Source organism: Rattus norvegicus, chromosome 14 (assembly GCF_021556685.1).
Source record: "Rattus norvegicus strain SHRSP/BbbUtx chromosome 14, alternate assembly SHRSP_T2T, whole genome shotgun sequence".
Lineage (NCBI taxonomy): Eukaryota > Metazoa > Chordata > Mammalia > Rodentia > Muridae > Rattus > Rattus norvegicus.
In genome coordinates this window covers 840,340-856,665 of record NC_141547.1, presented here as the reverse complement: position 1 = coordinate 856,665, position 16,326 = coordinate 840,340, and the positions used below count along the sequence as shown (strand labels likewise).

The following is a 16,326-nucleotide window of genomic DNA, read 5'->3' as shown; positions in this document are numbered from 1 at the left end:
CCCTCCTCCAATCTATTGTTAGGCAAGCACAGTGGGTGAACTTTCTGGAGTAGTTGCTAACAATTGGGAATTCTAAATTTTATTACAGGAGAGGCTTGACTAGGCCCTTGGTGGTATGGCCATAGCAGCTGAGGAGAACCAGATGAGGTGCCCACTACTTATCGGGAGAGGCTCAATTTCCACAATCTCTTATATTAATGCCATCTGGCTCCTACTCTTTCGCCCCTGGGCTCAAGTAAGAGGAATGAGAAGATGATCCAATGTAGCTATCCTCAGGGACGGGCAACTTCCTCTGACCCTTGACCAATCTAAGACAGGAACCTTGGGGGCGACAAGGTGATCCTATGACAGATAAGGCTGGGGTTTGAGAGGTCAATCCTAAGACAGAGGTGGCTACACCCCGTTTAAACGTGCGGGCCGGTCAAATGCTCCTCTGCCCAGTTTCTCCCCCAATAACACACACGTATAGCCCAGAATGGTGTGTTACAGCATAAGTTCATTCCTAGCCATTGGGGTGCAGTCCTAACTGCAAGAGTGGCTCACCATGGCCGAGCTGGGCACTCTGTGAGGCATGTCTGGTCTCTCTCAGACCACTACTTCCACCTAATGGTTTTTTATAAAAGAAAAATGGGGGAGATGAACGGAGCCATATTGGATTTGGGCCTAGCTGCTTTTTGACTGCATGGTTCAAAGTGACTCTGGGCTGTTTGGCCACAGAGACTCACCCCTAAGATGACTGCCATAAGTCTTAAGATTGTTGGACAAAGCCTCTCCCATGAATTTACGGCACAGGAAGATAACATTCAAGGGATGCCTCAGCTCGAGCAGATACCAGTTATCTCCTCAGTCAACACCCAGTGTCTCCACCACCTGACCTCATCACCTGACTTCTTTGCCTCCAGCTATCACTGCCTATACCCTCATCTCCCCCTCCTTCATATTTCACAAAGGTCACTCCCCCTACCTGAAAGCCTTAAAAGCTGTAACGTTCATCCCAATAAACGAGACCTTGACAACAGAATCTTGCTTGGTCTCCTTCTTCTCTCGCCCCCCATTTAGGCCCAAGGGTAGCGCCCCTTCGGGACCCTGAATAACTGGGTCCCCGCTGGCGGGGACATCTAGGGTGCTTATATTTGTGAGTTCATTACAATAAACTTGCACCCACACACCACACACACACACACACACACACACACACACACACACACACACACACAGAGACTGGGAGACTGGTATGGACCTTGCTATATAGACTAGACTGGTCTAGGATTCCAGTCTCTGCTTCCCAAGTTCTGAGATTAAAGGCACAGGCTACTACTCTCTACTTTGATACCTTTTATGAAGCTATTAACTACGACTTATTATTATATATTAACTATAAAAAGAAACTTTCAACTTCGGCTTATATATGAACATGGGTGCAAAAAACTCCCAAGAGAAACAATAGCAAATTGAATCTGTCTGAAAAAGCTGTAGTATTTCATCATAACTTGACACTATTCATGGAGACTTACGTGGGTTTTTAGTTTTAAAAGTAAATGAAGGGGTCAGAGAGTTGGGAATCCATGCTGGGCAGTTCACAACTATCTGTAACTCCTACTCTAGGGAATCTAGTTATTTCTGACCTCTGTACAGACACATACTTTTTTTTTTTAAGAAAAAGCAAATGTATTCTTCACTACACAAAATATGGTAAAACAGTATTATCAAGAATTACAGAAAAGTAATCAATATAGTTATACTGATTATATACCATTCATGATTTTAAAAATACCTTTAGCAAACTAGTATAGTATACTTGGTGAAAAACTAAAACCCTGACCATGAGGTTAAGAGAAATGAGGGTGCTTGCTGTAGGCAGCACTTCTAAACAGACACTACTTGTGGTGGTTTAAATAGGTGTGGGCTCCATAGATTCATGTGTTTGAACGCTTAGCTCATAGGGCACTATTAGAAGGTATGGCCTTATTGGAGTAGGTGTGGCCTTGTTGGAGAAAGTATGTCATTGTGGGGTAGGCTTTGAGGTTTCCTATACTCAAGCTCCACCCAGTGTGGAGTACAGTCTCCTGGGTGCCTCCAGGTCAAGATGTAGAACTGTGTCAGCTCCTTCTCCAATACCATGTTTGCCTGCATGCTGCCATGCTTCCTGCCACAATAATGGACTAAACCTCTAAAACTGAGCCAGTCCACTTAAATGTTTGTCTTCATAAGAGTTGCCTTGGTTATAATGTCTCTTCACAGCAATAAAACTCAACTAAGCTACTACTGCATAAGCAAATATTCTAGAAGAATAGGGTCTTTCACACAGTCAATGATGCAATACATTTTTACATACTAGTCATGAATGTTTACAAGATGGTGTTTTCAAAGCTGATGTAGTAGCTCTCTAAAGCAGCCAGCACCTAAAGATGGCTACCACAGTTTGCAGACCTCCATGGAGAAGCACTTGCAATTTACTGAGAAGTGAGAGAGTACTTGAACAAAACATACCCTACATTCATGGGCTTAAAGAGCCAATACTGAGTAGATGTCAATTGTCCCTTAATTTTTATTTATTTTTACTTTTTGGTAATAAGTACAAATAAAACTGCTAATGAGGGAGGGGAAGGGAAAGATGTTTTCATAGTTAGATTATTTGAGGTAGGAAAACCTACCCTAAATCTTGACTATATCTTCTAATGGCAGCCCACATAAAAGAATACAGGAGAAGGAAACTGCTCATCTTCTTCAGAAGAACTTTGCTAGTCCCTCATTGCTGTCTGAGGTACTTTTGCCTTTTTATTTCCAGCCATGGTTCTGTCTGCTCTGGAACACAAGGAGTTTATCTTACTCTGGTCTTTATCATTATAGACAGAACTATATTGCCTGGAGTCTAAAAGTCAGAGATTTTCCAACATCATTATGCATTTATCTCCTTACAGTTAGTCTTTCCTTTCTCCCTCTGCTTGAAAGCCAGTTACACTTCACTTGAACTCATTATTCCTTGTGGTCCTGCAGGGAGGCAAATTTCAAACAACACACCCTTCTGCTTTGATCTGAGGTCACCAGAGGGTTTCCTCCTAGAATCCCAGTTGCCCCACCCCCTGCATTTTGCAAGCATCTGACTAATTCTGCACTAGTATTGTATTTCATGTATGAACTAGTAATGGTTCATTTTAATGACAATCAAATCAACACATGAATCTGTTATAAGAGTATCCGGGGCACCTCTTGAATAGTCTGGAACACTGTTGGTCTGAGAAAATCTGCTTATGTAACAGACTTGAAGAAACAGACTAAACTAGAGACCATTGGAGGGCACTTCCCTGAAGCTTACTTCCTAGACTTAAGTATAGGTATAAATGATACACACTGAGAGCATTACAGAGGCCTTTCTACTGAAGTTCTTGCATTTGTTGAGCATAGGTAAACATGTTCCTTTCTTTCTTTCTTTCTTTCTTTTTTTTTAAATGGGAGGTTTTATTGGCAGAGACAGTCTCTTAGGGGATGTGAAGAGGGGAGGAGAGGGAGGAAGAGGGGGAGGAGGAGGGGGAGGAAGAGGGGGAGGAGGAGGAGGAGGAGGAGGGGGAGGAGGAAGAGGAAGAAGAGAAGAAGGCAGTGGCAGCGGTGGGGGCAAGGGGCTGCCAGTTGGGGAATGAGTCTTTAATACAGGCTTATGATGCAGGCAACAAAAGGATGTGTAGCAGGTGCCATGGCAACGGATGCAGGAGAGGTGCTGCTGTCTAGAGAGGATATGTTTGGTCACTGGGTCTGGGAGTTGGCTATAAAGAACTTCTGGCTGTCCACAGATGCACCTGATGCTAACATGTTTCTCCTGGCTGCATATTAATGGTTCCTCTCTCCCCATGGCTGCTTCCTCACAGTCCCCCTTCCTCCTCCTTCCTCAGGTACACATGTTCACTCAGTGGTATAACTGCTAGGTCTCCGGTGTATGCTCAAAAAGGAATTCTGGTGGTTGAGTGAGAAGCAGTCTGAAGTGAGAACAATAGAGGTAACAGGTACAGAGAGCTAACTTGAATGCTGTGGGTGAGAGACCACAGCCATCTGAAAAAATATTCCAGGCAAAAGTAACAGAAAGACCAGGCACTAGATGGAGTTATCTTGCTACAGAAGTAGCACCAGGTCAGAGCTGCTGACCTGGAGACCAGGAGGTCCCAGAGGTATAGCCACAAGAGCCCTTTGACTTTTTCCTACACAGTGAGACTTAAAAGGGTGAGATATCTCATAGATACAAGTAGATCCACTGGCTACAGAGTGAAAAGCAGGAAGGATTAGCACCTGTGGTGACATATAACCATGGGAAAACCATGGGTTCGTCAAAGACTGCTGAAGGAGGAGCCCACATTTATGGTTTAGGGTGTGATGTAGAAGAAAGAGCAGAAGGAATCCCTCACTGGTTTTAGCAGCTTCACTGTTTCATTTGCTTGTTCTCCCATACATAGAACACTTTTTACAAACACCCATAGAACAGTCATATTTACCATATAGTCAATCATAATGAAAGGGGCTGAAGAGATAGCTTGGTGGTTAAGAGCACTGGGTAATCTTCCAGAGGATCCAGGTTCAATTCCTGGTACCTTTATTGTGACTTACAAGCCTTTATAATTCTAGTTCTAAGAGATCTGACACCATCTTCTGGTCTCTCTGGGCACTAGGGAACATATGTGTAAGCCCAACAACTGTATGCATAAAATAAAAAAATTCAATAAAAATAAACCATAATAAAAATGCTGATTAACTTATAAAAATACGCTAACACCAAAGTCTCTGGTCACAGTGTTATAAAGTTAAAGCATAAGGGTGATGGTGGAGCTAAAGTTCTAATCATTTAGAAATTAAAAATATTCCAATCTTACTTCCTGCACTTCTTCTCCCTGTTTCTTCCTTTATTTCACCGTGGCCCAAGCTGACTTTGAACCCTCAGCAACCTTTCTACTTTAGCTTCCCAAGTGTTGATACCATGCCCAACTCTAAGATTATTCTTTGAAACAATTTTTGAGTTAGAACAGAAATAAATAAAGGCCAGAAAGATGGGACTAATTGCTTTTTAAAGTTTTTTAATTTATTTTTTTTTAAATTTTTTCAAAGATTAAATGCTCTGGAGGTAAAAGCAAGCATATATCTGTGAGCTCAAGGCCAGCCTGTTCTACACAGAGAGACTGTCTCAAACACACAAATGTAACAAAGGGTATAAACTTTCCAATGATTCCAGGAAAGCAGTCCTCAAGACATTAAAGAGTATAGCACACGTAAGGACGTTACTAATGTCCTAGTCAGGATTGCTACTGCTGTGATTAAACACCATGACCAAAAAGCAATTTAGGGAGGAAAAGGGGTTATTTTGCTTACACTTCCAGGTTATAGTCTATCACTGAGGGGAGTTAGGGCAGGAACTCGATAGGCAGGAATCTGGAGGCAACAGCTGATGTAGGGGCCATGGGGGGACGGTGCTCATTATGGCTTGCTCAGCCTGCTTTCTTGATTATTATTTTTTTTTCAGAGCTGGGGACCGAACCCAGGGCCTTGTGCTTGCTAGGCAAGCACCCTACCACCGAGCTAAATCCCCAACCCCTCAGCCTGCTTTCTTATAGAACCCAGGACTACTAGCCCAGGGGCTCTGCCCTCCCCATCCATTGCTAATTAAGAAAACACAGGTCTTTCCACAGCCTGATCTTAAGAAGGCATTTTCTCAATTTAGGTTCCCTCCTCTCTGAAGACTCTAACTTGTGTCAAGTTGATATAAAACTAGCCCGCACAAGATACAAATTGCCTAAACATTTAACCCAGAAAGCTGGAGAAGGGTCAGCCTGACCCTGGCCTTATGGCTAGGAAGGGGCGCTGCATAGGTATGGAAACTAGGATGTGGCATTTAGTAAACAGTATGTGAGCAGCAAAATAGCAAACTGATGTGTACTCTCTATTACATTTAAATAGTTAAATATTTCCCCTTACTTTTTTACCTTTAGGAATTCATGCCTATGAAAACTCTAGCAATTGTGGACAGAAATTGGTAAAAATAATGAGTGTAAGGCAAAAAAATTCCAAACAAATGAGCAAACACACAAACAAAAAACAGGAAAAAACTCCACAGGCTGTTTAAAAGAGTCCTCAAGCTCTATCCACTGCTTGACTATGGGCCTCTGCATCCCTCTGAGTCAGCTACTGGGTAGAGCCTCTCAGAGGACAGTCACCCTGGACTCCTGTCCACAAGCATAACAGTATCATTAATATTGTAAGGGATTGGTGCTTGTCCATGGGATGGGTCTCAGTTGGGGAAAGGACTGTGGGCCCTGAAGGAGATAGGCACTCCACAGGACGACAGACAGTCAGTCAACTAACCTGGACCCTTGGGGTTCTCAGAGACTGAACTACTAACCAAAGAACATATTCAGGGTGGACCCGGGCTTTCCCCACAACACACACCTATGTAGCAGATGTGCAGCTTGGTCTTCATGTGGGTCCTGAACAACTGGAGCATGAGGTTATCCCAAAAGCTGTTGCCTGTCTATGGGATGTGCTCTTCTAGCTGGGCTGCCTTGTCTGGCCTCCGTGGGAGAGGATGTGCCTAGCCCTGCAGACACTGGATATGCTAGGGTGGGGAGATATCCAGGTGGATATCCACTTTCTCAGGGGAGAAGGAGATGGGGGAGTGGGGGAAGGATTTTGGGAGGAGGTGCCTGGGAAGAAGGGCAGTGAGCAGTGTGTAAACAAAACAAAATAAAACAAAAAATCAGGAAGATATGCAGTTGTGTAAAAAATATGTACCACAACATGATATTATTTGGAAAAATTCTGTAAAAAAAAAAAAAGACAAACATAAACTAGGTGCCAACTCCTAGATGTTGTCATCTTTGGAACAGGATCTGGGAATTGCCACATTGTCTTTTAGGACTTTCTATATTATCTGAGTTTTTGGGTAACTCTGTTGGCTTTTTTTTTCTTTTTCTTTTCTTTTCTTTCTTTCTTTTTTTTTTTAATAAAAACTGTGATGTTTAAAAACACGAGTTCAAATACATATCTGGGAAACAGGCAAAGAGACAAATCACTTGATAAGTTTATACCAAGGAATAAATTAACCTGACATATTTATAGATAGAACTAAAGGCCCTGGTTTAAGCCCTTGGAGCAAATAACTTTAACATATTATGAACAACCCTCTTAATAATTTACTATATGAAAATTTGATTTTATTGCCTGACTAGGAAGTCAGTGTTGTACTAATTTTCATTTCTAAGAACATAGGGTGTTCCAATAAACTGTGCATAAGGCTAATCTATGAAGGAAAGTATAACGAGGGTTTAAAAGCAAATCCTGATTGGTATAGAGGCCCGTGACTGTAATGTCAGCACTCAGTAGGCTAATGCAGAAGGATACTGTATTTAAGGACATCCTGGATAACACAATGACAAACACATTTTGACAGACACATTTTGCTTAGCAAAACTAAAGACAAAAAAATTACAAACCAACAGTGATTAATCAAAACCAACTAACAATAAAACCAAATCAAACCATGGAATAGGAAATCCAAATCCTATTATGCTTTAGTACTCACAAATGTTAATCTAGCAAAAATGAATGAAAAATTTAGATCTTAGTTACTAAGAATTTAAACCCAAATTAAAAGGAAATACTATTATGACGAATATTCAAATTCTAGAGATTTCAACTTACATGTTTTGAGAGTAAAACTGTCTGACAAGGGACTTCACAGATCATGCATTCATTCTTTTTACCTACCAGAGAGAAGCAGATGTTCAATTACATTATACTGACCAGTGTTGTGAAATATGTATGAACATAGACTTTGTGTTGCAATGCAGGATTACACATCATCTAAGTGTTTTCACGTTCTTAAATGATGAAGCTGTGGATTCATGAAGGGATTTATACAGTCATTTATTTGTATGTGTCCTCCCCACCCCAAAAATCAATCCACAAGTGTCAACAATACTTAAATTAGATTTTAAGACGGAATCCTTTCTCTCTCCCCATATCCAGTGCATTCAGGTATGAGTAGGTGTGTGTGTTTTCTCCATGCAGGGACTCACATACACTGTTTTCTAGTGTTAAATGTTAGCACAAGCCCTTAAAAAAAAATCTCTCTTTTTTTTTTTTTTTTGAGGCTGGGCATGGTGACACACACCTTTAATCCCAGCACTTGGAAGGCAGAGGCAGAAGGAGCTCTTTGAGATCCTGGTCTACACAGTGAGCTCCAGAACTGCCAAGACTTAGATACTTTGTCTCAAAAACCAACCAACCAACCAACCAACCAACCAACCAACCAACCAACCAACCAACCAACCTACCAACCAACCAAAACAAAACAACCCCAACCAATATCCCCCCAAAACCCAAACCAACAAAACTAAACAAACAAACAAACAAACAAACAAACAAACAAACAAACCCCAAACTTTCTGAGACAAGGGCTTGTTTAGCTGCCTGGGAAGGCTTTGAACTTGCAATCCTCTTGTTTCTGCCTCTCAACTAGTACAAAGCACACACCACCATCTCGTTTTGTGACATTTTAATTTAAAACTTTTAACAATTTAAAATGAAAACAACTCTTTCAAGCCTCCACAAGGTCATCTTTATATCGCCACGGGGTTTCGGTTACCTAGAGCCAGTTTCAGCTTAAGCATGAAAGGTTTATAAACCTGTCTACCTGCATATAACTGCATATAACTAATTTATCTGCTCACACTCTAGCTTTTTACTGAGGATCTAGAAGGAGTCTGTCCATATTTCACTATCTTTCCCCCCCATGAAACTGACCACCATCTTGGCTTGAATCTTTGAACTCATTGGCTGGCACTCGGCACCTGCCTTGTTAGCCCATCACCCTTGTGAGGCACAGCATGGGTGCCTTATCAGCATTTCAGTTGCTACCACGCCCTGGACCTCTTTAGTACTTTATGTAAAAATGCAGAATTGTCACAGGGTTTCTTATAATTAAACACACACACACACACACACACACACACACACACACACACACACATACACGCACACAGCAGGGGGTGTTGAGGAAGAGCAAATGCAAGCACGTCAAGGTCAGAGGGCAACTTCCAGGAGTCAGCTCCTATAGTGGGATCTGGGGATTGAACTCAGATCATCAGGCTCAGCAGCAACTACTGTTAACTAGCCTCTCCTTTCTTCTTATAAAGGCATTCAAGTACTCTTTCCCTAACTCACAGCATCCACCCCCTACCACCGCACTGTTCCTATGCTACTTTTCTTACTCCATGTTGCTTTATTGTACTATCTTAAATAGGAGCTGCACAGTAAAAGATTACAGAACAGAGTCATTAAAACACAAGTATTAGCCAGAGGTTGGGGGATGTGGGGTGGCATACTCTTTTAATCCCAGCACTCCCAAGGCAGAGGCAGGAAGATCTCTAATGAGTTTGAGGCCAGCCTGGTCTTCAAAACACGTTCCAGGACAGCGAGGGCTACTACAGAGAAACCTTGTCTCAACAAAACAACAAAACAAAACAAAACAAAACAAAACCAACAAAATAAAAAAACTCCAAACAACAATACAAAACAAAGACAAACTACAGGTATTGTTCTGGGGAAGACTGAGAGGGGGCAGAGAGGAAATCCCTTGTAGTTCGCTGCCAAAATGGCTCATATTTAATATATACCTGCTCACAAGTCAACTAAAAATAAATACTACACTGAAAGAGAGGACCTGAATGAGCAAGCAAAAAGCTCTCCCCTCCTCCTCCCCCAAAAGTCTTTCAGTAGGGAATGAAAAACTTATGGCAGAGTAACTGAAGGATATTCACAACCTTAGAAATAAAAGATTATTTGTGTGTGTGCATTTGTTTGTGTTTTTGTTGTTGTTTTGTGTTTTGAGACATGGTTTCTCTGTGTAGTCCTGGCTGTCCTGCCTATAAACCAGTCTGGCCTAGAACTCAGAGATCTACTTGTGTATGGGTCCCAAGAGCTGGGATTAACAGTGGAGGCAGTCTGTGCCCTAGTAAGCAATATACACTATATCATTTTTTGTTCTTAAAATCTGCACACTGGCTCAACTTTGGTAAGAACACTTGCTACTTAGTGTGACGATGTGAGTTCAATCCATGTAACCCACATGGTGGAGGGAGAGAAACAATTCCTACAGCCAATACTTTGACATTCCCCACAGTGTATATGTGAGTGTGAAATTTCCATTAAGGGCTAGAGAGATGACTCAGCCGTTAAGAACTAGTGGCTTTTTTTTTAGAGGACCTGAGTTCAGTTCCCAGGATCCATATGGTGGCTCACAACCTTCTATATCTCCACTCCCAGGAGAGTCAATGACCTTGCAGATACGTAGCACAAACATGGTAAACAAACGTACATGAAGGCAAAACACCCATACATATAAAAATAAGTAAAAATTTAAGAAAGTCTGGAAGCATACACACCAGAGTTTAACAAGACTGTGCAAATGTGGATCATGAGAACGAGTTAAGATTCTGTCTAGAGGTCTCTATCCTTTTCCTCCAATTTCTTTTGTGTGTCTCTGGGGTTGATATACTTCCAACATGTATTACCTGTGGTTTTGGAAGAATAGCTTCAGGGTCCTGGAACTGTTGGCCTCATGATTAAAGGGCCAGAAAAACTTGGACGTGTACCACCCAAGGCCTTAAACTAGTCACACACAGCAGTGTTGGGGATTTGTAATTTACAACATCATGAAGGTATATATCTTTACTGTTCTAACTTTAGGTTATTTTAAGTCATTGGTGACTTCTACCACTGACTCAGTAGGTATTTTCAAACACTGATTCTTGGACCTCAGGGGAAAATCTAGGTCATTAAGATCTCTACTTCCTTCTTTATCCAACATCTTTTTTTTTCCCTGGCTACTTACAACCTATAAAATATGTTTCCCAAGGTGGTAGTATTTTCCAATTGCCTAATCATTTGACATTTACATGTTACTGACTCACCATTAACATTCCTGACTTCTTTGAATTCCAGATTTCCACTCAGAACTATCTCTTGTTTCCTCCCTAGACAGCTCCCACAAGACAGGGTCTAAGGTATCAATTCTCAACCTGTGGGTAGTGACCCCTCTGGGGGGGGGGTTACCTAAGACCACATGAAAACACAGATATTTACATTATGATTCACCACAGGCCTCTAACCCTGAAGTAGCAACAAAAATAATTTTATGGTTGGGGATTACAACATGAGGAACTATATTAAAGGGCTGAAGCATTAGGAAGATTGAAAACTACTGGTCTAAAATGAGCTTACCAGCTTACCCTAGCTGTTCTCTGTCCAGCATCCACCAGCAAAAAGTTCAGCTCCCTTGCTTTCTTGAATTAAGCCTGTTCAATCTACCTTGTCTTTCCCAAACCCATCATTTCTCCTGATCCCAGGGGTACAACTTGTTCCCAATGCTTCTCACAAGCTTCACTACATAAGCTTCTAAATTTCTCTCACTCCAGATTACTTTTTATGCCAGGCTTCCTCTTAAAGACTATACACCAGCAACTCACACATTCTACCCCTGGTTGCACACGTGCAATACATAGCCAGAGTTTTCACAGTAGCAGCATTTGCCCCTTACAAATCTGGAAAACACTTATGTTACTTCAACGAAAGAATAAATAAGTTGAACTCCGATCACACATCAGAGTGCCGTATGAATGTGGCATCTTTGAGAAAATCAACAAGATAGATAAACCCTTAGCCAGACTAACGAGAGGACACAGAGAGTGCGTCCAAATTAACAAAATCAGAAATGAAAAGGGAGACATAACAACAGATTCAGAGGAAATTCAAAAAATCATCAGATCTTACTATAAAAACCTATATTCAACAAAACTTGAAAATCTTCAGGAAATGGATAATTTCCTAGACAGATACCAGGTACCGAAGTTAAATCAGGAACAGATAAACCAGTTAAACAACCCCATAACTCCTAAGGAAATAGAAGCAGTCATTAAAGGTCTCCCAACCAAAAAGAGCCCAGGTCCAGACGGGTTTAGTGCAGAATTCTACCAAACCTTCATAGAAGACCTCATACCAATATTATCCAAACTATTCCACAAAATTGAAACAGATGGATCACTACCGAATACCTTCTACGAAGCCACAATTACTCTTATACCTAAACCACACAAAGACACAACAAAGAAAGAGAACTTCAGACCAATTTCCCTTATGAATATCGACGCAAAAATACTCAACAAAATTCTGGCAAACCGAATCCAAGAGCACATCAAAACAATCATCCACCATGACCAAGTAGGCTTCATCCCAGGCATGCAGGGATGGCTTAATATACGGAAAACCATCACCGTGATCCATTATATAAACAAACTGAAAGAACAAAACCACATGATCATTTCATTAGACGCTGAGAAAGCATTTGACAAAATTCAACACCCCTTCATGATAAAAGTCCTGGAAAGAATAGGAATTCAAGGCCCATACCTGAACATAGTAAAAGCCATATACAGCAAACCAGTTGCTAACATTAAACTAAATGGAGAGAAACTCGAAGCAATCCCACTAAAATCAGGGACTAGACAAGGCTTCCCACTCTCTCCCTACTTATTCAATATAGTTCTTGAAGTTCTAGCCAGAGCAATCAGACAACAAAAGGAGGTCAAGGGGATACAGATCGGAAAAGAAGAAGTCAAAATATCACTGTTTGCAGATGATATGATAGTGTATTTAAGTGATCCCAAAAGTTCCACCAGAGAACTACTAAAGCTGATAAACAACTTCAGCAAAGTGGCTGGGTATAAAATTAACTCAAATAAATCAGTAGCCTTCCTCTACACAAAAGAGAAACAAGCCGAGAAAGAAATTAGGGAAACGACACCCTTCATAATAGACCCAAATAATATAAAGTACCTCGGTGTGACTTTAACCAAGCAAGTAAAAGATCTGTACAATAAGAACTACAAGACACTGAAGAAGGAAATTGAAGAAGACCTCAGAAGATGGAAAGATCTCCCATGCTCATGGATTGGCAGGATTAATATAGTAAAAATGGCCATTTTACCAAAAGCAATCTACAGATTCAATGCAATCCCCATCAAAATACCAATCCAATTCTTCAAAGAGTTAGACAGAACAATTTGCAAATTCATCTGGAATAACAAAAAACCCAGGATAGCTAAAGCTATCCTCAACAATAAAAGGACTTCAGGGGGAATCACTATCCCTGAACTCAAGCAGTATTACAGAGCAATAGTGATAAAAACTGCATGATATTGGTACAGAGACAGACAGATAGACCAATGGAATAGAATTGAAGACCCAGAAATGAACCCACACACCTATGTTCACTTGATTTTTGACAAAGGAGCCAAAACCATCAAATGGAAAAAAGATAGCATTTTCAGCAAATGGTGCTGGTTCAACTGGAGGTCAACATGTAGAAGAATGCAGATCGATCCATGCTTATCACCCTGTACAAAGCTTAAGTCCAAGTGGATCAAGGACCTCCACATCAAACCAGACACACTCAAACTAATAGAAGAAAAACTAGGGAAGCATCTGGAACACATGGGCACTGGAAAAAATTTCCTAAACAAAACACCAATGGCTTACGCTCTAAGATCAAGAATCGACAAATGGGATCTCATAAAACTACAAAGCTTCTGTAAGGCAAAGGACACTGTGGTTAGGACAAAATGGTAACCAACAGATTGGGAAAAGATCTTTACCAATCCTACAACAGATAGAGGCCTTATATCCAAAATATACAAAGAACTCAAGAAGTTAGACCGCAGGGAAACAAATAACCCTATTAAAAAATGGGGTTCAGAGCTAAACAAAGAATTCACAGCTGAGGAATGCCGAATGGCTGAGAAACACCTAAAGAAATGTTCAACATCTTTAGTCATAAGGGAAATGCAAATCAAAACAACCCTGAGATTTCACCTCACACCAGTGAGAATGGCTAAGATCAAAAACTCAGGGGACAACAGATGCTGGCGAGGATGTGGAGGAAGAGGAACACTCCTCCATTGTTGGTGGGATTGCAAACTGGTACAACCATTCTGGAAATCAGTCTGGAGAATCCTCAGAAAATTGGACATTGAACTGCCTGAGGATCCAGCTATACCTCTCTTGGGCATATACCCAAAAGATGCCCCAACATATAAAAAAGACACGTGCTCCACTATGTTCATTGCAGCCTTATTTATAATAGCCAGAAGCTGGAAAGAACCCAGATGCCCTTCAACAGAGGAATGGATACAGAAAATGTGGTACATCTACACAATGGAATATTACTCAGCTATCAAAAACAACGACTTTATGAAATTCGTAGGCAAATGGTTGGAACTGGAAAACATCATCCTGAGTGAGCTAACCCAATCACAGAAAGACATACATGGTATGCACTCATTGATAAGTGGCTATTAGCCCAAATGCTTGAATTACCCTAGATGCCTAGAGCAAATGAAACTCAAGACAGATGATCAAAATGTGAATGCTTCACTCCTTCTTTAAAAGGGGAACAAGAATACCCTTGGCAGGGAAGAGAGAGGCAAAGATTAAAACAGAGACTGAAGGAACACCCATTCAGAGTCTGCCCCACATGTGGCCCATACATATATAGCCACCCAATTAGACAAGATGGATGAAGCAAAGAAGTGCAGATTGACAGGAGCCGGATGTAGATCGCTCCTAAGAGACACAGCCAGAATACAGCAAATACAGAGGCGAACGCCAGCAGCAAACCACTGAACTGAGAATAGGACCCCCGTTGAAGGAATCAGAGAAAGAACTGGAAGAGCTTGAAGGGGCTCGAGACTCCATATGTACAACAATGCCAAGCAACCAGAGCTTCCAGGGACTAAGCCCCTACCCAAAGACTATACATGGACTGACCCTGGACTCTGACCTCATAGGTAGCAATGCATATCCTAGTAAGAGCACCAGTGGAAGGGGAAGCCCTGGGTCCTGCTAAGACTGAACCCCCAGTGAACTAGACTGGTGGGGGGAGGGCGGCAATGGGGGGAGGGTTGGGAGGGGAACACCCATAAGGAAGGGGAGGGGGGAGGGGGATGTTTGCCCGGATACCGGGAAAGGGAATAACACTTGAAATGTATATAAGAAATACTCAAGTTAATAAAAAAAAAATATAGAAATAAGAAAAAAAAGAATGTGGCACCTACGTATACAATGCTCATACTAAATACTGTGTGTAAGTTCCTAGAGAATTAAGATAAGGCTGGACAACAAAATGGAACAGAAGTCTACAAGAATTTTCTAAGGGCTGTTCCTTTACTCGCCAAGTTAAATAGGTTGGTCATTTCCCACTGCTTCTGTACGTACGCCCCCCTCGCCCAAGCTTTACTTCAACAACAAAAATATTCACATCTGATCAACTGACTGCTGTGAACTAGCTTCCCGCCAGATGCCAAGCACGCGGCGAGGAGTTCCTGCTTTCGTCTCCCTGCAGGGTTTCGGTGGCTATGGAGTTGCACAGACCCTCGCTCCTCGCTCCTCGCTCCTGTCCCACCCACGGGAGGGAACCCCACGCTGTGAGCCCCAGGCAGCGAGCCTCCTTGGCCCATTTCGCCCGCCCGGCCTGCGCGGACCTTTCAGGATGCAGGAATCGCAGAACACGTGCCCACAGCTGGTCAGGCTGAAGGACGACTTCCTGTGCGGCGGCTGGAAACAGCGATTACAGAACACCCAGCTGGCCATGACGGAGGACCCACGTGGGATTCGCGCGAGGCCAGCGAGGACACTGAGAGATACAGACCCTCCCCTCAGTACCAGGCACAGCTTAGAAAGGCAGCTCTGCGCCTGCGCTCATTCCAGCGCATGCGCACAAGGCCGCACAAACCGACACGGAACCAACCCCGGAGGAAGAAGCCAGGGCGGAAAGTACTGAGTCGAGGAAAGGCCTTCTTGGCGGTGGAGGAAAACTTGGCGATGTGGGCAGGCACAGTGGCTTCTTGGGTGAAACTGGGCTGTGGTAGTGGATATTGAGGGAGTCTGAGTGGATCGGCCCTCAGGGTAGAGCTAGGCCCAGGGACATTTGTACACACCATAATGCAGAGGAGAGAAAAACCGGGAGCCATTGAAAGCAAGAAGAACCATAGATTCCTAGCAGGGTTGGAGGAAGGTCTACCAGGAGGGTGGGGGTGGGCTGTGGTTATGGACCAGGCTAGGGGACTAGAAGTACCCAGTGAAGAATGGAATGGTCGGGAGGGATTCCATTAGAACATCGGACAGAAGTGAATCAGGGCAGGACAGAGATCCCCGCTTGCCACTGTGTTCAGTGATCTTTATGGAAGATCATTCCCCACTTAACAGATCGTGGAAGGGGGTAATTTCTGACGATATTAA

The 16,326-nt window shown here is 42.4% G+C and overlaps 1 protein-coding gene across 1 annotated transcript in view; it reads right to left on the bottom strand.

Moving 5' to 3' along the window:
• Positions 1-15,760, bottom strand: part of Rnf212 (ring finger protein 212) — a 41,643-nt gene extending 25,883 nt beyond the window's left edge. The window contains 2 exon segments of the mRNA NM_001446979.1: positions 7,675-7,736; positions 15,570-15,760. Coding sequence (NP_001433908.1) covers positions 7,675-7,736; positions 15,570-15,678 — 171 coding nt within the window. The 5' untranslated portion in view covers positions 15,679-15,760.
• Between the last annotated feature and the right edge of the window lie 566 nt (positions 15,761-16,326).